This window comes from Saccopteryx bilineata, chromosome 2, assembly GCF_036850765.1.
Source record: "Saccopteryx bilineata isolate mSacBil1 chromosome 2, mSacBil1_pri_phased_curated, whole genome shotgun sequence".
NCBI lineage: Eukaryota > Metazoa > Chordata > Mammalia > Chiroptera > Emballonuridae > Saccopteryx > Saccopteryx bilineata.
This window is the reverse complement of record NC_089491.1, coordinates 359430036-359456257: the sequence shown is the minus strand read 5'-3', so window position 1 is coordinate 359456257 and position 26222 is coordinate 359430036. Positions and strand designations below refer to the sequence as shown.

General features: G+C 46.8%; 1 protein-coding gene across 1 annotated transcript in view; it reads left to right on the top strand.

Annotated features, from left to right (window-relative positions):
• Positions 1-11074: 11074 nt before the first annotated feature.
• RAP1GAP2 (RAP1 GTPase activating protein 2) overlaps positions 11075-26222 on the top strand; it is a 490286-nt gene continuing 475138 nt past the window's right edge. Inside the window, exons 1-2 of the mRNA XM_066263015.1 lie at positions 11075-11124; positions 20431-20547. Of these exons, the coding sequence (XP_066119112.1) occupies positions 11075-11124; positions 20431-20547 (167 nt within the window). The remainder of the gene's footprint in view (positions 11125-20430; positions 20548-26222) is intronic.

Genomic DNA, 26222 nt, shown 5'->3' with positions numbered 1-26222 from the left:
AGTGGCTGGAGGCTCAAGCTCCCTCTGGGTGTCATTTCCACCCTTGCCTTCAGGAAAAAGCACCCTCGACTCTGCCAGCTTGACCTTTGTGAGAATGTCAAGAGGTTAGAATGAAAGGATTTTGTCAAGTGCATGTGAATGGGATTGTTGTGACCAAGCCCTGAATGTTATTCTCCTTGATCTGTGTCAAGCTGAGTCCTGGCACTCTGGCTTTTTACCACCTAACACAAACAATTCCAGATGCCTGTGTGAGGGTTAGCTCTGCCTTTCCATGGGAGGAGTTCCAGCCTTGCCACAGGAAGTGTACAGCTGGGCATGAAAGGCCTCTAGGGCTGTCCTCAGGACTCTTGCAACATCTTCGGCAGAAAAATATTCACAGGTGAAACTACAAAAGATGTGCACATAGCACACAACTGAAAGTGATGAGCACACATAGCTGAGAGATGGCCGTGGGAAGGGAGAGCTAGGGAAAGGACTTGGGAGCAGTGGACTGAAGGACTCCTACTTAGAGGAAATTAACAATCAGTCAGTCAACATAAAGAGTAATAATACTGAACAAGGCTGACTGCATGGCACTCTACCTGAAGTTGTGGGGAGAGCCAGAGACAATTACGAAATATGGAGATGATGATAATAATAATTGACATTTATTAAGTACTTTCTATGTACCAGGCAATCTACTAACTACTGTTAAAAAATCATTTGGCCCTGGCTGGTGGCTCAGTGGATAGAGTGTTGGCCTGGTGTTTGGACATCCTGGGTTCCATTCCCAGTCAGGGCACACAGGAGAAGCAGCCATCTGCTTTCCTCCTCCTCCCCTATCTCTCTCTATTCCTCTCCTGAAACCAGTGGCTGGATTGGTTCGAGTGTGGCCCCAGGCACTGAGGATAGCTTGCTTGGTCCAAGCGTCAGCCTCAGGTGGTAAAAATAGCTCAGTTGATTCAAGCATTGGCCCCAGATAGGGTTGCTGGGTGTATCCTAGTCCAGGCACATGTGGAAGTCTGCCTCACTATCTCCCCTCCTCTCACCTAAAAAAAAAAATCTTTTTTACTATTTTCAACATTAAACTTGTAACAATGTCAATGCAAACTAAAGTGTATAAAAAGTATACATTTTACCTCAGGAGTAACCATAATTTTGAGCAGAGCACTTTACCCACTTTTAATCTCACTGAAATTTAAGAGAAATCTTGTTAGAAATTTGACACCACCCAGTTTGTAAGCAGTGGAGCTAGGATTCAAACCCCAGTACAGTCAAGGCCAGAGGTGGGATTCATCAGGTCCCTCTGTGAGGAGATGAATCCACTTGTGGTAGAAAGCAGCCATGAACTTTCGGGGAAGGCAAGACCCCCAAATGCCAGTTAAAAGAGTGAGCTCAGGCCTGACCAGGCGGTGGCGCAGTGGATAGAGTATCGGCCTGGGACACAGAGGACCCAGGTTTAAAACCCCAAGTTCACCAGCTTGAGTGCAGGCTCGTCTGGCTTGAGTGTGGGATCATAGACACGATACCATGGTCCTGGCTTGAGCCCAAAGGTCGCTGGCTTGAGCAAGGGGTCACTTACTCTGCTGTAGCTGCCCCCCCCCACAACCCGGCAAGGCACATATGAGAAAGTAATCAATGAGCAATTAAGGAGACTAAGGAGCTGCAATGAAGAATTGATGCTTCTCATCTGTCTCTGTTCCTGTCTGTCCCTCTCATTAAAAATAATAATAAAATAAAAATAAAAACTAGAAAAAAGAATGAATGAAGGGGTGGCAGAGAAAGCCTAGAGGCTCCCTCCATCTCTTTGTGACAGCTTGTAATATTGAGTTCTTTGAGTTCTGTTTGGGTAACAACTCTGTGTGGGTCAGTGTCCTTGTAAGGAACAGACAATTCAATTAAATCATTTGAAAAGAGTTAAGGGACTTATTTACAAGGCGATGGGCAGAGTTTAAAGACAGGGATAGGCAGAGCTGATATCATCCCGAAGCCTGGAGGAGCCAGAGAAGAAGGTAGTTATGGGAACTCAGAAAGGATAGATTTGGAGAGAGGGCTGTGGTTTACCTAAAGGGAAGTAACTAACCCACAGTGAGTTATCAAGGAGGAAGCTGAGGAATAAATAACCCAACTTCACTCTTCTTGCCTCCCAATCCCCTACGGGTGCTTCCTCCAGTCAATCCCAATCAGAGCCAGAGGTAAAGGGAGCTCATTGACATTGTTTGTATAGGCCAACTTCCCAGGGCACAGCAGGGTGGACAAATGTAGGAAAGTTTCTGGAGGGATGAGTTATCTAGTACAATCTTCCTCACCAGCTTGAGCTGCATTTGCTGTTCAAGGATACCTGTAATCCTGCTGTCCTAATGCGACTAGCATTAGGACAAAATGGTCCCTAAAAATCTCAGCTCTGACTTTTATAATAGAATTTCTGATAGTTCCTAAACAACTGTCATGGCAAGAGAAATGAGCTGTAGGTGCTTGTGTGTGGGTATACTGGGCCACAGTCTGACCTCAGATACATTGCCTCTGCCTTAAGCTTGCTCCCATCCTCCTTTGTTTAGGGTAAAGTGCTCAGGAGCTCACCTGACAGGCATCATTAAAGGGATCACTGCCCATGCCTGAAATCCCTCCATTTCAGACCACTTTCCATGATCTTGGGCAATTAGCTCCCCAAATCTTTGGTGATCTGGTATAACTGTGTCTCCTTTTTCCTTTTATTTTCCCCTTAGCTTTGCCAGACATGATAGTCTACATTTTACCTTAAATGTACAACTTTGTGTAGCCAGTTCTTTTTAACACTATATTTTATTAGAAAAGTATTAGAATTGCACTTCAGTAAGGTTGGGAAATGCAATAACAAAAGGATACCTGTAATCCTGTTGTCCTAATGCGACTAGCATTATTTTTGTGAATTATTTTCTATTGTTTTCATATTCATGATGATTTACATAGTTGTTTCCATGGCATAACTATCTGATTTTTTTCACCCATATTATATCATATATTTTTAAATGTTTCTGTATAGTCTTAACAATTCTTGAAACTTCTTAAAGATAATTGGATATGTGTGATTATTGTTTGTCTTTTATTGTTTGAAATATCTCACCATCCATATAATATAAAATTATATACATATTATCCAGACAGTTCTTTAAAATACTTTAAAAAATAAAATATGCTGATGCTTTAACATGTTAAAACCTCCTCATCTTTCATCCTCAACTTTTCTGCCCAAAGTTTTCCACCATTAACAAATTCTATGTGTATACACACACACACACACACACATACACACACAGTTTTTTATTTGTAAGTTAGGCACTGGCAGGATCATGCAGCACTATACCCTTCTCTGTCTTGTGCTTTTTTCACTTGTTTCTTGGAGATCTCCTAAAGATCGTTATATGTTTTATTTGCTAATCAATGCCTATGTATTAAAAAATTATATTTTCAATATTTATTGTAGAAAAATTAGGAATTCTAGATAAGCAAAGATATGAAAACAAAATTGCCCATTTATACCTCCCAGTCATAACACCTTCTACATTTTGCATTAAAAAACCCTTTTTGTTGTAAATAAACATATACATTTTAATTTTAATTTATTTTTAAGTTTTTATTTTTTTAAAAGTTTATTTTATTGATTTTAGAGAAAGAGGAAGGAGTGGGAGGGGGAGAGAAAGAGAGCAATATAGATCTGTTCCTATATGTGTCTTGCCCAGGGATCAAACCTACAACCTCTGTGTTTTGGGATGATGCTCTAACCAACCAGCCAGCCATCCAGGGATAATTCTAATTTATTTTATTGATTTTATATATATATACTTATATACATATAGAGAGAAACATTGATTTGTTGTTTCACGTGTCCATGTGTTCATTGGTTGATTCTTGCATGTGCCCTGAATGCTGATTGAACCTGTAACCATGGTGTATAGGGATGATGCTCCAACTAACTGAGCTAACTGGCTAGGGCTAAACACTGTACATATCTTAAAAGTTTTTGTAAAAATATTTATTGATTTGGCCCTGGCCAGCTGGCTCAGCGGTAGAGTGCCAGCCCGGCATGTGGAAGTCCCGGGTTCAATTCCTGGCCAGGGCACACAGGAGAAGTGCCCATCTGCTTCTCCACCCCTCCCCCTCTCCTTCCTCTGTCTCTCTCTTCCCCTCCCGCAGCCGAGGCTCCATGGGAGCAAAGTTGGCCTGGGTGCTGAGGATGGCTCCATGGCCTCTGCCTCAGGCACTAGAATGGCTCCGGTTACAGCGGAGCAACACCCCAGATGGGCAGAGCATAGCCCTCAGTGGGTATGCCGAGTGGATCCCTGTTGGGTGCATGCGGGAGTCTGTCTCTCTGTCTCCCCATTTTTCACTTCAGAAAAAAATTTTATTGATTTTAGTGAGAGAGAAAGGGAAAGAGCGAGAGAGAGAGACAGGCGTATCAGCCTGTTCCTGTATGTGCCCTGACTGGGATGGAACCAGCCACCTTTGAGCTTTAGGAGGATGTTCTAACCAGCTGAGCTATCTGGTCAGAGCAGCCTTATGCATATTTTACTTTTTTAAATTTGTTTATTTTTTAAGTGAGAAGTGGGGAGAAAGAGACAAACTCCTGCATGCGCCCTGACCAGGATCCACCTGACAAGCCCCCTACCAGGCGATGCTCTGCCCATCTGGGGCCACTGCTCTGTTGCTTGGCAATGAGCTATTTTAGCTGCTGAGGTGAAGCCATGGAGCTATCCTCAGTGCCCAGGGCCAACTTACTCCAAACTAAGCCATGACTGCGAGAGGGAAAGAGAGAGAGAGGAGAGAGAAAGAGAGAGAGAAGGGGGAGGGGATGGAGAAGCAGATGGTTGCTTCTGCTGTGTGCCCTGACTGGGAATTGAACCCAGGACTTCCACACGCCAGACCAGTGCTCTACCACTGAGCCAACTGGCCAGGGCTTTATACATATTTTAAACATCTTATTTTGTAGTCTTCTTTTTAACCCAGAAATACATTATTTTTCTCCGGTGCAGTGTTGTTCCACTGTGTGGATAAACCACAGTATACTATGTCTATACATTTTCATATTGTGTAAAATTAGATTATTTTTACTTTTTAATGTCATAAATAGTATGATAAACATCCTGATACTTAATCATTTAAAAAGTTACTTTTATTGTATTTTTTCTTTTTTATAAAGAATATATTTATTAATTTTAGAGAGAGGAGAGAGAGAAAGAGAGGTAGGGAGGAATGAGAAGCATCAACTTGTAATTGTTGCTTCTCCTATGTGCGGCGACCTCAGCATTCCAGGTAGACACTTTATCCACTCTCCTGCCACAAGTCAGGCAAACGTTTTTTGTTTTGTATTTATTTATTAATTTTAGTGAAAGAGAAAGACAGGAACATCAATCTATTTCTGTATGTGCCCTGACTAGGGATTGAACCAGCAACCTTTGTGCGTTAGGACAATGTTCTAACCAACTGAGCTATCTGGCCAGGGCTGTATTTTTTCTTATTTCATATGTTTATTTAGAAAAATTAGACTATATTTAGTTGATTTTACAGAGAGAGGAAGGAAGAGATTGAAAGAGAGAGAGACAGGAACATAGATCTGTTCCTCTATGTGCCTGGACTGGGGATTGAACTGGTGAGCTCTGTGCATCAGGATGACACTGTAACCAACTGAGCTATCTGGCCAGAGCAGAAAAATTAGACTCTATATATATCACTTTATCTACCTAGAGATAAATTATTTTTATATGTTCCTGTAGTTCTTCCAGATTTTTCAATGAATATATGAATATACTAGTTCTATTTGGTAACTTTTTTTATTATTTCAAAAAGATATTCTTATAAAAATTGAGATATAATGGACAATAGTATTATATGTGTTTCAAGTGTATAATACAATAATTTGATATTTGTATATATTGTAAAGTGATAACCACAGTAAGTCCAGGTAACATCCATCATCATATAGAGTTAAAATTTTTTTCTTGTGATCTACTCTCTCTCTTTTTTTTATTAAGTGAGAGGTGGGGAGGCAGAGAGACAGATTCCCACATGCGCCCCAACTGGGATCCACCTGGCAAGCCCCCTACTCGGCGCAGCTCTGCCCATCTGGGGCTGCTGCTGTGTTGCTTTTAATGTGATCATTAAACAACCGAGCTATTTTAGTACCTGTGGCAAGGCCATGGTGCCATACTCATTGCCAGGGGCCAACTTGCTTGAACCATTTGAGACATGGTTGTGGGAGGAGAAGAGAGAGAGAGAGAGAGGCAAGAGGAGGAGGAGTGGAGAAGCAGATGGTCACTTCTCCTGTGTTCCCTGACCGTGATCAAACCTGGGACTTCCACATGCTGAGCCAACTGGCCAGGACCGTGATCTTAACAAATTTCAAATATGTCATATGGTATTATTAACAATAGTCACCATGCTTACAACCAAATATATCTTGACATTTTCATGTTAATAAAGTCTTAGCAGCTGTGTAATACCCATCATATGGATAAGCTTCTTTCTTTAATTAATCTCCGGTTTGACTTTGGTGTTGTTTCCAGTTTTACTCTATTATAAACAATGCTGCAGTGGATGTTCTTCTACAGAGACCTTTTTTCACATTTCTAATTACATCCTTAGGATGAATTGCAAGAAGAAAAATTACTGAATCAAGAGATATGCACATTTGATGACTTTCCATTATACTGTCACATTGCCATACACAAAGGTTGGACCAATTTGTACTCCAATCTCAGTTACAATTAGTAGTATTCATTTTCCTTCTTCTTACAAACTCGGGTTGGGAGGTAATTAAAAAACAATCAGTAGTTCCAAACTTGACATGTAAAAAAATGGTATCACATTTAACATTTTGAGTGCTTAATTTTTTTTTTTTTTTTTGTATTTTTCCGAAGCTGGAAACGGGAGGCATTCAGACAGACTCCCACATGCACCCCACCGGGATCCACCCGGCATGCCCACCAGGGGGCAATGCTCTGCCCATCTGGGGTGTCGCTCTGTCCTGACTAGAGCCACTCTAGCGCCTGAGTCAGAGGCCACAGAGCCATCCTCAGCGCCCGGGTCATCTTTTGCTCCAATGGAGCCTCGGCTGCGGGAGGGGAAGAGAGAGACAGAGAGGATGGAGAGGGGGAGGGGTGGAGAAGCAGATGGGCGCTTCTCCCGTGTGCCCTGGCCCGGAATCAAACCCGGGACTCCTGCATGCCAGGCCGACGCTCTACCACTGAGCCAACCGACCAGGGCCTTGAGTGCTTAATTTTTGATAAGATTGAATTTTTAAAAATGTATGTTAGTCATTTATACAGTATTGCTTTTGTGAAGTGTTCATGTCTACCCATTTCTCTGTTGGAGTTTTTATCATTTTGTATCCCTTTACAATAAAACTTTCAATATTTTAATTTTTATTGCAAAATACACAACAAAAAATTTACTATTTTTGTTATTTTTAAATATCAATATATATATCAGTGGCATTAAATGCATGTACATTTTCCATTTCCGGAATTCCTTTTATCTTGTAAAACAAACTTTGTGATCATTAAACAGCAAATCCTCATTTTTCTGTACCCCCTGCTTTTTCAGATGCTGGTAACCATCATTTCACTTTCTGTATCTATAAATTTGCCTACTCTAGCCCTTGCCAGATGGCTCCATTAGCTGGAGCATCATCCCGAAGTGCAAAGGTTGCCTGTTTGACCCCCAGTCAGGGCACATACAGGAACAAATTGACATTTCCCTCTCTCTCTCTCTGTCTCTCTCCTCATCTTCTCTTGCTAAAATCCATAAAAAAAAAAAAAAATAAAAAACTGCATACTCTAGGCATTTTATATATGTGGAATCATATGTTGTCCTTTTGTAAATGGCTTATTTCACATAGCCTAATGTTCTCTAGGTTCAACTATGTTGTAGCATGTGCCAGAATTTCCTCCCTTTTTATAGCTCAATCATATTCCATTGTATGTACATACCAGATTTTTTAAAATTCATTTTAGAGAGGAGAGAGAAGGGAGAGAGAGAGACAGAGAGGGAGAGAGAGAGGAGAGAGAGACAGAGAGAGAAGGTGGGGAGGAGCTGGAAGCATCAACTCCCATATGTGCCTTGACCAGGCAAGCCCAGGGTTTCGAACCGGCGACCTCAGCATTTCCAAGTCGATGCTTTATCCACTGCGCCACCACAGGTCAGGCCCAGATTTTGTTTATTCATTCATTTGCCCATGGATACTTGGACTGCTTCCACCCCTCACCTATTGTGAATAATGCTGCCATAAACATGGATGTATACATACAGACATACATTTTTTAAAAGTTTGACATTTGCCTTTTAATTTTGCTTATTGTGTTTTTTGGTATACTGTACTAAAGTTAAATATTATTTTTTTTTGTATTTTTCTGAAGCTGAAAACGGGGAGAGACAGTCAGACAGACTCCCGCATGCGCCCCACCGGGATCCACCCGGCACGCCCACCAGGGGCTAGGCTCTGCTCACCAGGGGGTGATGCTCTGCCCCTCTGGGGCGTCGCTCTGCCGCAACCAGAGCCACTCTAGCGCCTGGGCAGAGGCCAAGGAGCCATCCCCAGCGCCCGGGCCATCTTTGCTCCAATGGAGCCTTGGCTGCGGTAGGGGAAGAGAGAGACAGAGAGGAAGGAGGGGGGAAGGGGGTGGAGAAGCAAATGGGCGCTTCTCCTATGTGCCCTGGCCGGGAATTGAACCCGGGTCCCCCGCACGCCAGGCCGACGCTCTACTGCTGAGCCAACCGGCCAGGGCAAATATTTTTTGTTTTAGTCAAATACATTAATCTCTTCTTTATGGCTTCTGCTATTGATGTCAAGCTTAAAAAATTTATCCCCACTTTAATATAATGTCAATACTTACCCATATATTTTTCTAGTTTTTAATATATCATTTGTGCACTTATATTTATAATTTATCTGAAATATTTTTTTGTGATGGGAAATGGAGACCTTGCTTTACCCCCATAAATGGTTAACTAATTGTCCCATCACCATTTCTCCCACTAACTTGAAATACATATGTTAAACACACACACACACACACACACCTCTTGGGAGATGATTTCAGACCTTATATTCTGTTTTTTTGGTCTCTGTGTTGTGTTGGGGGGACTTAAAGAATAGATGCTAAACCAAATAAAATTAAAAAGAAAGGATGCTCACAGGCAATTGCTAGCCTCCAGCTAGACACTACACTGAGTGCTCAAAGGCAAGCTTACAACCTCCCTTGTTTGTATCTCCTCGGTTTTATTTTGCAGAATGCCTTTGTGTTGGACAAATTCTCCACCACCCTGTTGCTTCCTGTCACTTTTTTAGTTGGGACATTGTGGAAAGCACAGGTGAGGATTCTTAAGATTCATGTAATTTTTTTTTTCTGAAGTGAGAAGCGGGGAGACAGAGACAGATTCCAGCATGCACCTGACTGGGATCCACCCGGCATACCCACTAGGGGGCAATGCTCTGGTCATCTGGGGGTGTTGCTCGTTCCAACTGGAGCCATTCTAGCACCTGAGGCGGAGACCATGGAGCTGTCCTCAGAGCCCCGGCCAACTTTGCTCCAATGGAGCCTTGGCTGCGGGAAGGGAAGAGAGAGGTAGAGAGAAAGAAGAGGAGGAAGGGTGGAGAAGCAGATGGATGTTTCTCCTGTGTGCCCTGGTCAGGAATCGAACTGGGGACATCCACACGCTGGGCCGATGCTCTACCGCTGAGCCAACTGGCAGGATTCATGTAATCTTGATGTTTGTCAAACACTGGGGAGGGCACCTAAGTATATAATGACAAATGTCCTTAGCATCTGGATTCCCTTGCACACTTTTCCAGTGCTTCTAGGAATGGCTCACAGTCCCCAAGAAGGTAAGCTCCCAGGATCTTCACATTGTCGCCTGGTTTTGTCCTCTCTGCATGTTTCCCTCTTACAAATGATGTGCATTGTTTTGATATTGGAAGCAGGTAGACTGGAAAAGCAATGTACAGACCAATGTTTATATTCATAAACATTTCTAAAACACAACTCCTTCACATGCATGGTCCCATGATGCTCTAAGCCAGGCTGGTCTCTGCTAAACAGTAGGAATGAAGGGGTTTCCCCGGGGCAAAGTGGGTTGAAGGCATGGGAGGAGCTGGTCCTAGGTTTGGGCAACGTGCCCTGCCAATGCCATTCTGTCTTAATGATTATTACCTTAAAATATTTTAATAATGTGTGAGGGCACATCGGTCTTTATTTTAGGCATTTAGAGTGGTTTAATTTTTTTTTTTTTGTTTATTTTTTTACAGAGACAGAGAGTGAGTCAGAGAGAGGGATAGACAGGGACAGACAGACAGGATTGGAGAGAGATGTGAAGCATCAATCATTAGTTTTTCATTGAGCGTTGCAACACCTTAGTTGTTCATTGATTGCTTTCTCTTATGTGCCTTGACCGGGGGCTTTCAGCAGACCGAGTAGCCCCTTGCTGGAGCCAGCAACCTTGGGTTCAAGCTGGTGGGCTTTTGCTCAAACCAGATGAGCCCGCGCTCAAGCTGGCGACCTCGGGGTCTCGAACCTGGGTCCTCTGCATCCCAGTCTGACACTCTATCCACTGCGCCACTGCCTGGTCAAGCAAGAGTGGTTTAATTTTTTATGCATCACTTTCTTGGTAGGTAGAACCGGTGTCATAGGCAGTAAGGCACAGATGGATTAAGTTGATCACCTTCGGTCACTCAGCAGGTCAGGTTTTCCTCACAGCCGAACTTGGAGAACCTAACTCCTCGCCCAGTGCTCCAAAGACACCCGCTCTTCGCCGCTGGGCTAGCGGGTCGGGAGAGAAGACAGCGAGGAGACAGGGTGTGGTCTCTCCGGCTTGGGCAGAGGAGTGGGGTGACCCAGCCCAGCCAGCTCCGGGGGTGGGGCGGCGGCGCACTGGAGAGGAGGGGGCGGGGACCGGGATGAGCGCGGCCCCCGCAGCAGCCGCGCCCGGCCCGCGTCGCCTGGCGTCCGCCCGGCCCGCCCCCTCGCCGGTCCCCGCGCCGCACCCGGCACTGGCCTGCCGCAGCCGGAGCCGCCTCCGCTGTGCGGCCCGCGGTGGGCAGGGAGAGGGTGGCGGCGGGGGAGGCATGGCGGGCCGCGGGGCGCCGGGGGAGAAGCGCTGGCAGCTGGTGCGCTGGTGAGTGGGCACCGGGGATGCCGGGGTGGCGGCGGGCGCGGAAAGGAGCGGGCTACTGGCCCAAAGTTTCTTTCAAGCCGAGGCTTTGGGGCCGCGTTGAAGGAGAGACGCTGGGCTGCCTGTTCACAGCCATCCCGCGTCCGCGCGCCAGCTCTTTGGGCCTCTCTAGAGATATAGACACTGGGACCCGGGACCTGGACCCGGGACCCGGACCCGGTCCCTGACGTCAGGCTTAGGAGGAACCCGGGTCCTCCTTCCACCGGCTCGTTGGCAGGGCTACCCTCCTTTCCTTTCCCCCCACATTGCTTTTCTATTTTTGCAGTGAGGGTCCCCCTACATCCATTCCTTCTGCTGCTGGGGTTGGGCCAAGGACTTGGGCCTGGACGGGGCACAGCCGCAGCCCGCAGCGCCCCTGTTTAAGGAGATGCCCTTGTCCACCTAAACAGAGATCTCTGGGAGGTGGGCGCTTTAGGTTTTGGGGGCTTAGAGAAAGGAGCCTAAGAAGCAGGGGAAGAGGTCCCACTATAGGAGGTGGCTGCCCTGACCCCCGCGGCAGTCCTGCCAGGCTGGGAAATCAGAACCTCCCGGTGTCAGGTTACGGGACTGCAGGATGAGTGATTTCAGACGCATCCCAACCCAGTCACCTGGGTTGGGCCCAGGTCCCGGGTGTCTGAATGTTGAAGGCTACTTCATCCAAGGACCTGACCTCTGCTTGGCGGAGCTTAGAAGGCAAGACAGCCTGCTCAGCCCACCACGACTTGGGAGGGCTCCAAGAATCAAATGAGAATATCTGGCTGGGACGCCTCCCCATCCCACATCATCCCACCTACATCAGGGCCAAGGGACATCTCTGAGGTAGCACACCAGACACATCTCACCAGGTACAGTTTGTAGTCTGAATACAAATAACAACACTATTATCACCAATAATAGCAACCTGGGTTTCCGGAGCATTTCCTACTGACTCCACCAATAATCAGAACCCAGGCATTGACTCAGTTACTCTTCACAATGATACTCAGAGCAAGGGTTTAGCACTCTCATTAAAAATTAAAAATTTTTTTTACTTACTGATTTTAGCAAGGGAGGAACAGAGAGAGAGAGAGAGAGAGAGAGAAAGAGAGAGAGAAACACGATCTATTCCTGTATGTGCCCTGACCAGGATCAAACCAGTAACCCCTGCACTTCGGGACAATGCTCTAACCAACTGAGTTATCCCGACAGGGCAGCACACCCATTTTACAGGTGCAGAAACTGAGGCTCAGAGAAGGAAAGTGGTTAGTCGAAGTCATGTAGCAAGCAAGTGGCAGAGTCAGGGTTTGAACCCAGGTCTTGCTGAACCGATCCTCTGTTTTGCTTAATCCCACCCAACCTGGCCACACATCCAAGTTCACATTGTCAGAAAATCCCAGCATGTTAGAGCAGGAGGGGTCACTGGGTTTGCAGCCTGATAATTCACCCCATCCTGGGAAGATTCCAAGAATCAAAGTTCAAATATTCAAAATTATTGTTTAGCAGGGAACCACTCTTCAAATGAACCCCCAAATGCATAAATCAGATAAAGTAAAGTTCATCTGTTTGAAGATCTGGCAGGGAGCTGGCAGTTATTTAGTGTCCTCTCTCTGTAAAGGAAACATCACTCCAGGACCCCTGGACTTCCCAGATTAAGCTAAATTTGCTTAGTTTAATTCCTTCCCTTACTTAATGTAGGAGAAGACAAGAAGTTTTAAAGAGGCAGAGTTTGGATTTCTGCTCTGACTCTCTCTCTCTGCCCTGGCACTACCAGGCTGGGTTAAATCTTGGAGGGGACCTGATGATGCACGAATCATTGTTGGGGTCTCTAATTAGGTTTTGGGTCACCTTTCACCCCCCCCCCCCAGATTGAGATGGTCCTGAAGATGTGACTTGAGTGGTGAGAGAGCCTGGCAGGGAGGACTCTTGAGGGCAAGAAACCCTCTGAATCCCACAGCATGCTCCTAACATGGTCAACCTGGGCCCCCGGTTCCAAGATTTCAGATTGAGTCAGTTTACTCAACTCAAAATGGCTTAAGAGACAGAGGGAATTTATTTTCTTACAGAGTGTAAAATTCTAGGAACTCTCCATGTTTCAGGCACAACTGTACTCAGGTGATCAAATAATATCACCAAATAATACTCTATTCTCTTTGTCCCTCTGCTTTCCTCTGTTCTGCTTTTATTCCTTTGTGGAGGCAAGGTGGCTATCGCTGCAGGCAGTCCTCAGGTTAGTGACCAGCATGAAAAAAGAGCTCTTCTTTCTCAGTGGTTCCAGTCAAAGTCTCAGAATGTCATCTCATTGGCATGATTTGGATCACATAGATATCTCTGAGCGATCACTGTGGTAAGGGGGATGGACTGTTCATATTGGCCAGGCTGGGTCATGTGCCCACCCATGGAGCTGGGGCTGGAATCAACTCTATCCAAATCACAGAACTTCTTAGTGAAAGAGAGTGTAATGGATGGTGAATTATTGGGCAAAAAACCCCAATTCATTCAAACCTACAATAAAGTTAAAAGGCAAACTAGAAGCTACAGAGCAATATTTCCAATAACAGGTTAAAAGGTAATATCCGAAATATAAAAAACACTTTTTTTTTTTCTGAAGCTGGAAACGGGGAGAGACAGACAGACTCCCGCATGCGCCCAACCGGGATCCACCCGGCACGCCCACCAGGGGCGACGCTCTGCCCACCAGGGGGCGATGCTCTGCCCCTCCGGGGTGTTGCCCTGCCGCGACCAGAGCCACTCTAGCGCCTGGGGCAGAGGCCAAGGAGCCATCCCCAGCGCCCGGGCCATCTTTGCTCCAATGGAGCCTTGGCTTCGGGAGGGGAAGAGAGAGACAGAGAGGAAGGAGGGGGGGGTGGAGAAGCAAATGGGCGCCTCTCCTATGTGCCCTGGCCAGGAATCGAACCCAGGTCCCCCACACGCCAGGCCGACGCTCTACCGCTGAGCCAACTGGCCAGGGCCAAAAAAACCCCACTCTTATAATAAAAAAAATACTGCAGACTGGGTGGCTTAAGCAACAGAAATTTATCACCTGACCAGGCAGTGGCGCAGTGGATATAGCGTCGGACTGGGATGCGGAGGACCCAGGTTTGAGACCCCAAGGTCGCCAGCTTGAGCGCGGGCTCATCTGGTTTGAGCAAAGCTCACCAGCTTAGACCCAAGGTCGCTGGCTTGAGCAAGGGGTTACTTGGTCTGCTGAAGGCCCATGGTCAAGGCACATATGAGAAAGCAATCAATGAACAACTAAGTTGTCGCAACGAAAAACTGATGATTGATGCTTCTCATCTCTCTCCGATCCTGTCTGTCTGTCCCTATCTATCCTTCTCTCTGACTTTCTCTGTCTCTGTAAAAAAATAATAAAAAAAGAAAGAAAATAAAAAAAGAAATTTATCTTCTCACAGTTCTGGAGGCTGGAAGTCCAAGATCAGGATGCCAGCATGGTTGGGTTCTGGAGAGAGCCGTCTTCTTGGCTTGCAGGCAGCCACTCTTTCATTGTGTCCTCACATGATAAGGAGAGGGTACACAAGTTCTCTGGTGTCTCTTAAGAGGACACTCATCTGCCTGACCAGGCGGTGGTGCAGTAGATAGAGCAGGGGTCGGGAATCTATGGCTCACGAGCCAGATGTGGCTCTTTTGATGGCTGCATTTGGCTCGCAGACAAATCTTTAATAAAAAAAAATAACGTTAAAAATATAAAACATTCTCATGTATTACAATCCATTCATTTCCTACCGCTCGTGTTCATGGTTGCGGGTGGCTGGAGCCAATCACAGCTGTCCTTGGGGACAACACCAAATTTTTATTGGATAATGCCTAACGTACACGGGTTGTTGTGAGGTCAGGAAGTAAATTTTTCTCCTTTTAATCAAGTAGTCAGCTAGCTAATTGCAAAAACCCTTTTGACAAAGAAGATGGCTAAAAGAAAAAAAGATGAGGAGTATTGTACTTTTCAGCAGGAATGGACAGAGGTATTCGCCTTTGTGGAGAGAGCAGGTTCTGCAGTGTGTCTAATGTGCAATGATAAAACTGCATCGATGAAACGATCAAATATAAATATATGGCACTTTGACACATGCCATACTACATTTGCATTGAAATATCCAGCGGGGAACAGCAGGAAGAGAGCATGTCAAGAGCTACTGTGCAGAGTACAAGCTAGTCAGCAGCAATTCCATGTTTGGACCCAACAAGGTGACTGGAATTCGGCTAGCTTTGCTGGTGCTTTAGCAATTGTGAGAAATGGAAAGCCATCCACAGATGGGGAGTATGCCAAAACATTCATGCTTGCTGTTGCCAGTGAACTTTTTGACGACTTTTCAGATAAAGATAAGATAATCAAATGAATAAAAGACATGCCTCTGTTAGCAAGAACTGTTCATGATCGTACCATCATGATGGCAAATCAAATTGAGGCAACACAAGTAAAAGACATAAATGCAGCACCATTCTTTTCTCTCACTTTGGATGAGTTAACAGACGTAAGCCATTTATCCCAGTCAGTGTGATTGCAAAGTATGCTGTTGGTGTCACACTACGTGAGGAAAGTCTTGCTGTTTTGCCCATAAAAGAGACAACAAGAGGGGAGGATTTATTCAAGTCTTTCACTGAGTTCACTAAAGAAAAAAATCTACTGATGGATAAACTTATTTCGGTGTGTTCTGATGGTGCTCTGTGCATGGTGGGGAAAAACAGGATTCCTAGCACTTCTTCGTGAACATGAAAAGAGACCCATCCTAAGTTTTCACTGCAGCCTACATCAGGAGGCGCTTTGTGCTCAGATGTGTGGCGAGCAGCTTGGTGAGGTGATGTCTCTGGTCATTTGGGTGGTCAACTTTATTGTTGCCCGAGCTTTAAATGATCGCCAGTTTAAAACACTGCTGGTGAAGTTGGGAATAATTATCCTGGTCTGCTTCTGCACAGCAATGTGCGTTTGGTTGTCAAGAGAGAAGGTGCTCAGCCCTTTCGCGGCTTCTCTGAGCAAAATCTGGACTTTTCTTGAAATGAAAAACGTCGAGCATCCTGAGTTAGCTAACACTGAGTGGCTCCTGAAGTTCTACTATCTCGTGGACATGACTGAACATCTCAACCAGCTCAATGTGAAAATGCAAGGCGTTGGAAATACAGTCTTATCCCTTCAACAAGCAATGTTTGCATTTGAAAACAAGCTGGAACTCTTTATGGCCGACATTGAAACAGGTCGTTTACTACACTTTGAAAAACTGGGAGAGTTTAAAGATGCATGCACAGCAAGTGACCCTGCTCAACATCTTGATCTCCAGCAGCTAGCAGGCTTCACATCTAATCTCCTGCAGTCATTCAAAGCGCACTTTGGAGAATTTTGTGAGCGCATTCATCTTTTTAAGTTCATCACCCATCCATACGAGTGTGCAGTGGACAGCGCCAACCTGAGTTACATCCCCGGTGTCTCTGTCAGAGATTTTGAGCTACGAGCTGTTGACCTGAAGGCCTCAGACATGTGGGTGAATAAGTTCAAGTCACTGAATGAAGATTTGGAAAGACTTGCACGACAGCAAGCAGAGTTGGTGAGCAAACACAAGTAGGGAGAAATGAAAAAACTTCAACCCGCGGACCAGCTGATTGTCAAAACTTGGAACATTCTTCCCGTCACATACCACACACTGCAGCGTGTGAGTATTGCTGTACTGACAATGTTTGGCTCTACGTATGCATGTGAGCAGTCTTTCTCATATCTAAAGAATGTTAAGACCAACCTACGATCACGTTTAATGGATGGAAGTCTCAACGCCTGCATGAAGCTTAACCTCACCACGTATCAACCAGACTACAAAACCATGCAGCACCAGAAGTCATATTAATGGTAAAAAGTTCTTTATTCATCATTGGTTAGCAACAACATAACAACGTTATTAAAAAGAATTCAGAGACTTATTGTACTTTAAAAGTGTTGGTCTTACATAAAATGCACACACTTACTTGTATTTAGTGTTAAACATATTGTATGACTCTCATGGAATTACATTTTAAAATATGTGGCGTTCATGGCTCTCTCAGCCAGAAAGGTTCCTGACCTCTGCCTTAGTTACTTCCACAAAGACCTAATTTCCATGAACAGTCATATTGGGGGTTAGGGCTTCATGGGAATTGGGAGGGAGGGCAGCAACAAAGATACAAACATTTGTCCATATGCTTACCAAGAAAAATGTGGGAGTCTAGGTGGTTAATGATTCAGGCTCAACACCTGAAAGCTGGTGGATGCAAGGACTTCCTCCCCACCACACACACACCAGGAGTTTACTTGTCCAGGGGCGCTGTGCAGGACTGGTGTTCACTGTGGCCCCTTGCTCAAGCCAGCAAACTTGGGCTCATGCCAAACGACCTTGGGCTTCAAGTCAGTAACCTTTGGGCTCAAGCCAGCGACCATGGGGTCATGTCTGTGATCACACACTCCAGCTGGTGAGCCCACACTCAAGTTGGTGAACCCATGCTCAAGCTGGATGAACCCACGCTCAAGCTGGAAACCTTGGGGTTTTGAACCTTGGTCCTCAGCTTCCCAGGCCAATGCTCTATTCACTGTTTCACTGCCTGGTCAAGCAAAAGATATATTGTTAAAGAGTCACTCTCCTGCCTGACCTGTGAGGGGACAGTGGCTAAAGCATCAACCTGAAACACTGAGGTCACCAGTTTGAAACCCTGGGCGTGCCTGGTCAAGCACATATGGGAGTTGATACTTCCTGCTCCCCCCTTCTCTTTTTCTCTCTCTAAAAAGTGAATAAAGAAAATCTAAAAAAAGAGAAAAAGATTACTCTCCTATACTTCTGTTTACTCAGTTTCCACTTCTTACACAGGTAACTGTATTTATTAGCTTTTGTGTCTCCAGAGCTTCTTTATATAAAGATAAATTTCTATTAGAATTTATAGTTTATTCCTTTTAACATAAATTACACATATCACTCTTTCTGTACCTGATTTTTTTTTTACAGAGACAGAGAGAGAGAGAGAGAGAGAGAGAGAGAGACAGATAGGGACAAACAGGAAAGGAGAGAGATGAGAAGCATCAATTCTTCCTTGTGGCACCTTAGTTGTTCATTGATTGCTTTCTCGGATGTGCCTTGACTGAGGGGCTGCAGCAGAATGAGTAACCCCTTGCTTAAGCCAGCAACCTTGGGCTTCAAGCCAGCCACCTGTAGGTTCAAGCGAGCGACGATGGGGTCATGTCTATGATCCCACACTCAAGCCAGTGACCTCGTGCTCAAACCAGATGAGCCTGCACTCAAACTGGCGCCTTTGGGGTTTCGAACCTGGGTCCTTTGCATCCCAGTTTGATACTCTATTCACTGCACCACCACCTGCTCAAGCTGTATCTGATTTTTTAAATCTTAAGAATATATTGGGCCCTGGCTGGTGGCTCAGTAGATAGAGTGTTGGCCTGGTGTTTGGACATCCTGGGTTTGATCCCCAGTCAGGGCACACAGGAGAAGGGACCATCTGCTTCTGCCCCACTCCCTCTCCCCGCCCTGCAACCAGTGGCTTGATTGGTTCCAGCGTGTGGCCTGGGCTCTGAGGGCACTGAGCATAGCTTGGTTGATTCCAGCATCAGCGACAGATGGGGGTGGTGGAGTAGTTGCCAGGTGGATCCCATTTGGGGCTCATGCAGGAGTTTGTCTCACTTTCTCCCCTCCTCTCACTTAAAAAAAAAAAGAATCAACTATTGAGTGCATACATAAGTGGAACAACAAAGCGGTGTTTCTCTCTCTCTCCCTTCCTTCCTCCTTCTCTCTCTCTCTCTCTCTCTCAAATCAATAAATACATTTTAAAAAAAGAATGATTCTTGAAGATCTTTGCATGATAGCACACAGAGAATGCCCTCATTGAAAACATTTTTTTATTTTTATTATTATTATTATTTTTTTCTTTTTCATTTTTCTGAAGCTGGAAACAGGGAGAGACAGTCAGACAGACTCCCGCATGCGCCCGACCGGGATCCACCCGGCACGCCCACCAGGGGCGACGCTCTGCCCACCAGGGGGCGATGCTCTGCCCATCCTGGGCGTCGCCATGTTGCGACCAGAGCCACTCTAGCGCCTGAGGCAGAGGCCACAGAGCCATCCCCAGCGCCCGGGCCATCTCTGCTCCAATGGAGCCTTGGCTGCGGGAGGGGAAGAGAGAGACAGAGAGGAAAGCGTGGCAGAGGGGTGAAGAAGCAAATGGGCGCTTCTCCTGTGTGCCCTGGTCGGGAATCGAACCCGGGTCCTCCGCACGCTAGGCCGACGCTCTACCGCTGAGCCAACCGGCCAGGGCGAAAACATTTTTTTAAATGGCTGCACACTGTTTTACTATATGGGCACACCATAATTTATTTAACCAGCCCCCTACTTGCGAGAGCTTTGCTTGTTTTCAGTCTTTTGTTACTATAAACAACACCACAGACAACCTTGTCCACATGCTGGAATCTAGATTAATTCTCCAAAAGGGGATTGTTGGGCAATAGGGAAGTATAATTGGAACTTAGACAGACGTTGTCAGGTTGCCCTGCAGAAGGGTTGTACCACTGACACTCCCACTGGTAATGTATAAAGGGGCCTGTGTGTAATGATACGTTAGTTTATGTAGTTGTCTGATGATTTCTCTCTCACAAAACTGTAAACTCCAGGAGGGCAGGGAGTAAGTCTCTTCTGTTCAGTACTATAGGCACTCAGTAAATGTTGAATTACTAATTAATGGATTCATGGTTTTACTAAGGGGGTGGCCAGAGTGGGAGAGATCCTTTAGTGTTCACCGTGCCTAGCCCAGCTTCCCCCATTCTCACTCTAGGCTGACCGTGTGTCTGGAAGGTAGCTGGGACACTTGAGGTTCTGAAAGACCTAAGTCCGACATTTGACTCATGACCCCTCTCCAGAGCAGGTGTTCTCCTGCTGCGAAATCAAGAAGTCCAGTGTCTCAGTACTGTAGGGAGTTTGGAGCATGGACCCTTATCTGATGCTTGAATCTGCTGCCCACTCTCAGCTTACATACCTCCAGTGACGGAGAACTCACTCCTGCCAAGTGACTTCTTTCAACTTCAGACAACTAACTTGCAGAAAGCTTTTCCATCTACTGAGTTGAAACCTCCCTATAGCTGCCTCCTCCTCAGGGGCTTTTCATTGTGGCCTTCTGGAAATAGGGCTTTCTGGCAGATGAACAGGGACTATATTTGGGGACAGGTACCCCACATCTATCTTTTTCCAGAAAGCTAGGCCAATTCCCCCAAAGAGCTCTGCAGAGCCCTGCTGACCTACCTCCTCACTCTCTCTCGTCCTGCAGGTATGTGCAGGAAGGGCGTTTCCGAATTGAGGAGAGGACGCTGACAGCCTTCCAGTGGCTCTACAGCCCACAGCAGCATCGCATCCTCAGCCGTGCTGACCTTGAATCTCCCTCCAGGTAAAGTGACCCACAGCCCTAAGTCTCATTCTCTGGCCAGGGCCCAGGCCCCCACAGGTGGTACTTATGCAGTCACACCAGCCCATAAACTTATATTAAGGAACTCTTGCCCTCAGTGGTGGAGAAGCTTCCCAGGGTACTGTAAAAGTTTGTCTAGCCTAGAATGCACCAAATGATCTGAAGCAGCTCACTGCCTCTGCTTTCTCCTCTGTAAAATGGGTATGGCCATATGTTCTCTTCCTTCTATGAGGAAGCTCATGAGTCTCAAGGGAAATAATGCCTGCAGAGATTCCCAAAGCCTGAAGATCAGCTTCCTCTCTAAGAGGGAGAACAGCTGCTAAATTTGCTGGGCAGCCTCTGCTTTGACTTGGGTGGGGGCAGCCCTGCCTTCCTTGTCCTTTTTTCTCCCCCATGCTAGAGAGTATAGCTGGGACCCTAAGTCTGGGTGACAGGCTGGTAGATGAGGGCTTTTCCTGGGCCAGATTCCCACTCCCAGGCTCGTGCTCACTCTTCATTCATACTGTGGAGAGGTGTGATCAGCGCTAGCGGTCTCAACAGAGATATCCTGGTGGCCCTGCTGCTGCTACAACCCTTCACAAGGCTTCTGCTAGACCTGATCCTGGACCTTTCTCTCCACTTTCCCCATCAGTACCTCTTTGCATCATATTCTAAATGAGTGGGACCTTTATTTATTTATTTTTTCCATTTTTCTGAAGCTGGAAACGGGGAGGCAGTCAGACGGACTCCCGCATGCGCCCGACTGGGATCCACCCGGCATGCCCACCAGGGGGCGATGCTTTGCCCCTCTGGGGCAACGCTCTGTTGCGTCCAGAGCCATACTAGCGCCTGAGGCAGAGGCCACAGAGCCATCCTCAGCGCCCGGGCCATCTTTGCTCCAATGGAACCTCGCTGTGGGAGGGGAAGAGAGAGACAGAGAGGAAGGAGAGGGGGAGGGGTGGAGAAGCAAATGGGCGCCTCTCCTGTGTGCCCTGGCTGGGAATCAAACCCGGGACTCCTGCACGCCAGGCGGATGCTCTACTGCTGAGCCAACCGGCCAGGGCCAAGTGGGACCTTTAAAGTCAAGAATGAAGAGGTCTCTTCTCCAGAGGAATGGAAGTGACGTCATCTGGGGGGTACACCATGGGTTGGCCAACAGGAGAACAGGGATGATACTTTTACTGCAGCTCCCCAAACTGGCCTCAGGGGTCAGTGTAGATGCGATGTCGTCAGACATCTGCCAGGAATCCTGTTTAGCTAAGAACAGTGCACCTGCTCCCTCTGATCTCACTGATGATTTTAGAAGGTACAGGAAGCAGTGAGGTGGATGGGTACTATGGACCCAGTTCTGTCTGAAGAGGAAGAAATAATTAGATGATAATATGGAAATGATAGGGACCCTGGGAAAGGTGACTCAGGCCACTTGGGAAATCTGTGTTTAGGGAGTGGGTGCCCTGGGCTTCAGAGGTGGATTTCGAATAACATAGAGAAAAGATGGAAAAGCCCCTAGAGCTTGAGATGAAAGTATTGGGAAGGGTGCAGGAATGAAATTCCGAGGGTACAGTTGTGAATGCTAGCAGGGAAAAGGAAAGAGGCCAGTATGGCTGCACTGGGAGCATCCCGGTGACACTTGGACATGAAGGGTACATGGTGGGATTTATTTGCAGGCAACATTCAAAACCTATTATCTGCCAAATGCCATTTGACATAAAGTAGCTTCTCCCTTAACTTCTTTCCTCTCCTTCAAAGCTGTCACCACCACCTGATGTTATCTTGTCTATTTGTTCACTGTCCTGTGGCCTCCTGAGATGTAAGCTCTATGAGGGCAAGGGTGTTTCCTATGTTGTTTTTCTTTGTATCCTGAGGTCTTAGCACAGAAAAGGAGCTCATTATATCGGCACCAGGTGGATGATAAGTAAACATAATGTAGGCTCAGAACCTGTAGGAAGGCTGGTGGGGAGGCTAGCCCCAAGACTGAGGTGGGCCAGCTACACCTGCTCAAGATAAGAGTGAAGAAAGAAGAAGGGGGCCTGACCAGGTGGTGGCGCAGTGGATACAGTGTCGGACTGGGATGTGGGGGACCCAGGTTTGAGACCCCGAGGTCGCTAGCTTGAGCGCAGGCTCATCTGGTTTGAGCAAAAGCTCACCAGCTTGGACCCAAGGTCGCTGGCTCAAGCAAGGGGTTACTTGGTCTGCTGTAGCCCCATGGTCAAGGCACATATGAGAATGCAATCAATGAGCAATGAAAAACTAATGATTGATACTTCTCATCTCTTTTTTGGTTCTGTCTGTTTCTCCCTGTCTATCCCTCTCTCTGACTCTCTCTGTCTCTATAAAAAAAAGAAAAGAAGAGGAGGGTTAGACTGCCTGCCAATTCAAGTGGCTTGGAGCTCTGTTTTCTTTCTTTTTTTTTTTTTTTGTATTTTTCTGAAGCTGGAAACGGGGAGGCAGTCAGACAGACTGCCGCATGCACCCGACCGGGATCCACCCTGCATGCCCACCAGGGGGTGATGCTCTGCCCATCTGGGGCGTCGCTCTGTCGCGACCAGAGCCACTCTAGCGCCTGGGGCAGAGGCCAAGGAGCCATCCCCAGCGCCCGGGCCATCTTTTGCTCCAGTAGAGCCTCGGCTGCGGGAGGGGAAGAGAGAGACAGAGAGGAAGGAGAGGGGGAAGGGTGGAGAAGCAGATGGGCGCCTCTCCTGTGTGCCCTGGCCGAGAATCGAACCTGGGACTTCTGCACACCAGGCCGACACTCTACCACTGAGCCAACTGGCCAGGGCCGGAGCTCTGTTTTCTGAGCCAAAGAGCAAGGATGCTCTTCAGAATCACAGGAGCAGAGCAGTGTCTGTGGGTGAGGAAAGCAATCATAAGACAGGATGGAGCCATTTGAAATAACTTCAGCTTTCATATTGGGAAGGCTACAACAACCCAGGACGCTTAAAGAGAAGGCTGCAATAGCTTCATGACTGTACTAATTTTTGAGATAGAATTTTTTTAAGTGAGAGGAGGGGAGATAGAGAGACAGACTCCCACATGTCCCCTGACTGGGATCCACATGGCAACCTTCATCTGGGGCCAATGCTCGAATCAACTGAGTTATCCTCAGTGCCTGAGGCCCATTTCAGTGTCCGGGGCCGACACTCCAACCAGTTGAGCCACTGGCTGTGAGAGGGGAGGAGAGAGAGAAGGAGAAGGGGGAGAGGGATCAGAAGAGAAGCAGATGGTCACTTCTCATGTGTGTCCTGACCAGGAATCGAACCCGGATGTTCATTTGCCAGGTTGACACTCTATCCACTTAGCCAACTGGCCAGGGCCATGATAGAATACTAATAGTTAATTTTTTTTTTTGTATTTTTCTGAAGCTGGAAACGGGGAGAGACAGTCAGACAGACTCCCGCATGCGCCCGACCGGGATCCACCCGGCACGCCCACCAGGGGCGAAGCTCTGCCCACCAAGGGGTGATGCTCTGCCCCTCTGGGGCGTCGCTCTGCCGCGACCAGAGCCACTCCAGCACCCAGGGCAGAGGACAAGGAGCCATCCTCAGCGCCCGGGCCATCTTTGCTCCAATGGAGCCCCGGCTGCGGGAAGAGAGAGACAGAGAGGAAGGAGGGGGAGGTGGAGAAGCAAATGGGCGCTTCCCCCATATGCCCTGGCCGGGAATCGAACCCGGGTCCCCCGCACGCCAGGCCGACACTCTACTACTGAGCCAACCGGCCAGGGCCTAATAGTTAATTTTTGAGTGCTTATTATATGTCATGTTGTAAATGCTTTGCAGGAAAAATTGATTGAATCTTCATAACAATGTTATAATCTAGGCGCTATTGTTTTCCTCATTTTTTTAGATGACAAAACCAAAGTGCAGAGGTTAAATAATAACAGCTGGAAAGTGGCAGTGCCCACTACTCCCATGCACACTGCTTCTTAGAGAACAAGGCCCATGCCCAAAGGTGGGAGATGGGGAAGGCAATTTTTAAAGAGGAAATAAGTCCATAGACCATAAATAAGTGAACCTAGCTTCAGTCCTGGCCAAGTTTTACATTTGATCTTAGCCAAAAGGCTGAGAAGCAATTTGGCCAAGTTTTAGAGTCTGTTATTAGAGAGATAGTTTGGGAGCACTTAGAAAATGGCAGCGAGTGAATGCCCTGAGAATCCACTCTGCTGGGGGAAGCTTATTTGCTTTTCTGATTAGTTTTCCAGACTGCAGCGTATGTTGTGGGTGTTGGAGCAGGAGTTGTGAGTTTCAGCAATAAATGGTTCTTTTCTTCCCAGCAAAACCTTGCAGGTGACACAGGAATGTGAACTGGGAGATGGCACAACTGGGAGGTTGACAAGTGAGCTGCCATTAGCTGAGTCCTGCTTAACGTGTTTATGAGTGGCTTGGTGAGAGAGGATGTTGATAGCATACTCATGCCATTGCTGATGGCAGGAACCTGGGCATCATCCCAGTAGACGAGATGTCAGAATTGAGATCCATACTGCCCTGGAGGCTGGGTCCAGATTCAGGTCTAAGAGGCACAATTTAGCAGGGATAAAGGCAAAGTCCATTTTGGCTTCTAATCCTCTCTGTCCCTGGACAACAAAGTGAGAGAATCAGAGCTGTCTGAGTGGTTCCAGTAGACTAGAAGCTTGGGTATGGTCCTGTGTTTTAGGTTTTTTTTTTTTCATTTTATTTATTCATTTTTAGAGAGGAGAGAGAGAGGGAGAGAGAGGAGAGAGAGATAGAGAGAGAGAAGGGGGAGGAGCTGGAAGCATCAACTCCCATATGTGCCTTGACCAGGCAAGCCCAGGGTTTCGAACCGGCGACCTCAGCATTTCCAGGTCGACGCTTTGTCCACTACGCCACCACAGGTCAGGCCTGTTTTAGGTTTTAACAAAATGTTCACATCGTGGAGCTGCAAGAGCTCAGGCAGAGTCCAGAGCAAGGGAGGGAAGGACCTGCTGTTCTGAGTCTCAGACTTTCAGAGGAATGTTCCTTTGTTTGCTCATTTATTTGGTAGACAGGGATAGAGCACCTTTCCTATGCTAACACTGTGCTTGATGTCACCAGTGGATGGCTGAGCAGATTGCCTTTCAGGGTGACTGACCAGGCTGCTGAAGGGGCTCAGATCATGGGCTAGCCATCCTGGATACCTTTCTTCCATCCACCCTGCTGTGGATAAGGCCCTGGGGTTACACTGCCTTGTCTCAAAGCAGACATGGGCCCTGTCTCCATGGGGCTCATGTTCTAGTGGACTATAGACACATAGACAAGAAAATTTCAGAGTGAACTTTGCAGAGTGCGGAAGAAACTAAAACAAGGCATCAAGATAAAGAATCACCAGGGTGTGTGTGGGACTTTGGAAGAGGTGGAAGGTTGTTCTGAGAAGGTGACATGCGAGCTGAGTCCTGAAGGATATGAGGGGGTAGCCATGTGGAAAAGGTGCTGGTGAGGAGTGTTAAATGGATGGAGGTGAGAGGGTGGAGAGAAGGGGCTCAGAAGATGGGGTGGAAGAGTATTCCTGCAGGAGGAACAGTTAGTACAAGGCCCTAAGTACATTCTAGAAGCAGAAAGCCATCATGGCCAGAGCAGAGAGGACGTGGCCAACGGAGAGAAGCAAAATTGATTTGCTGGCAATGAAAGGAAAGGCTTTCTAGCACTGAGAGCTGCCTGGGACAGTGTACGTTGCCACCTTAAGGA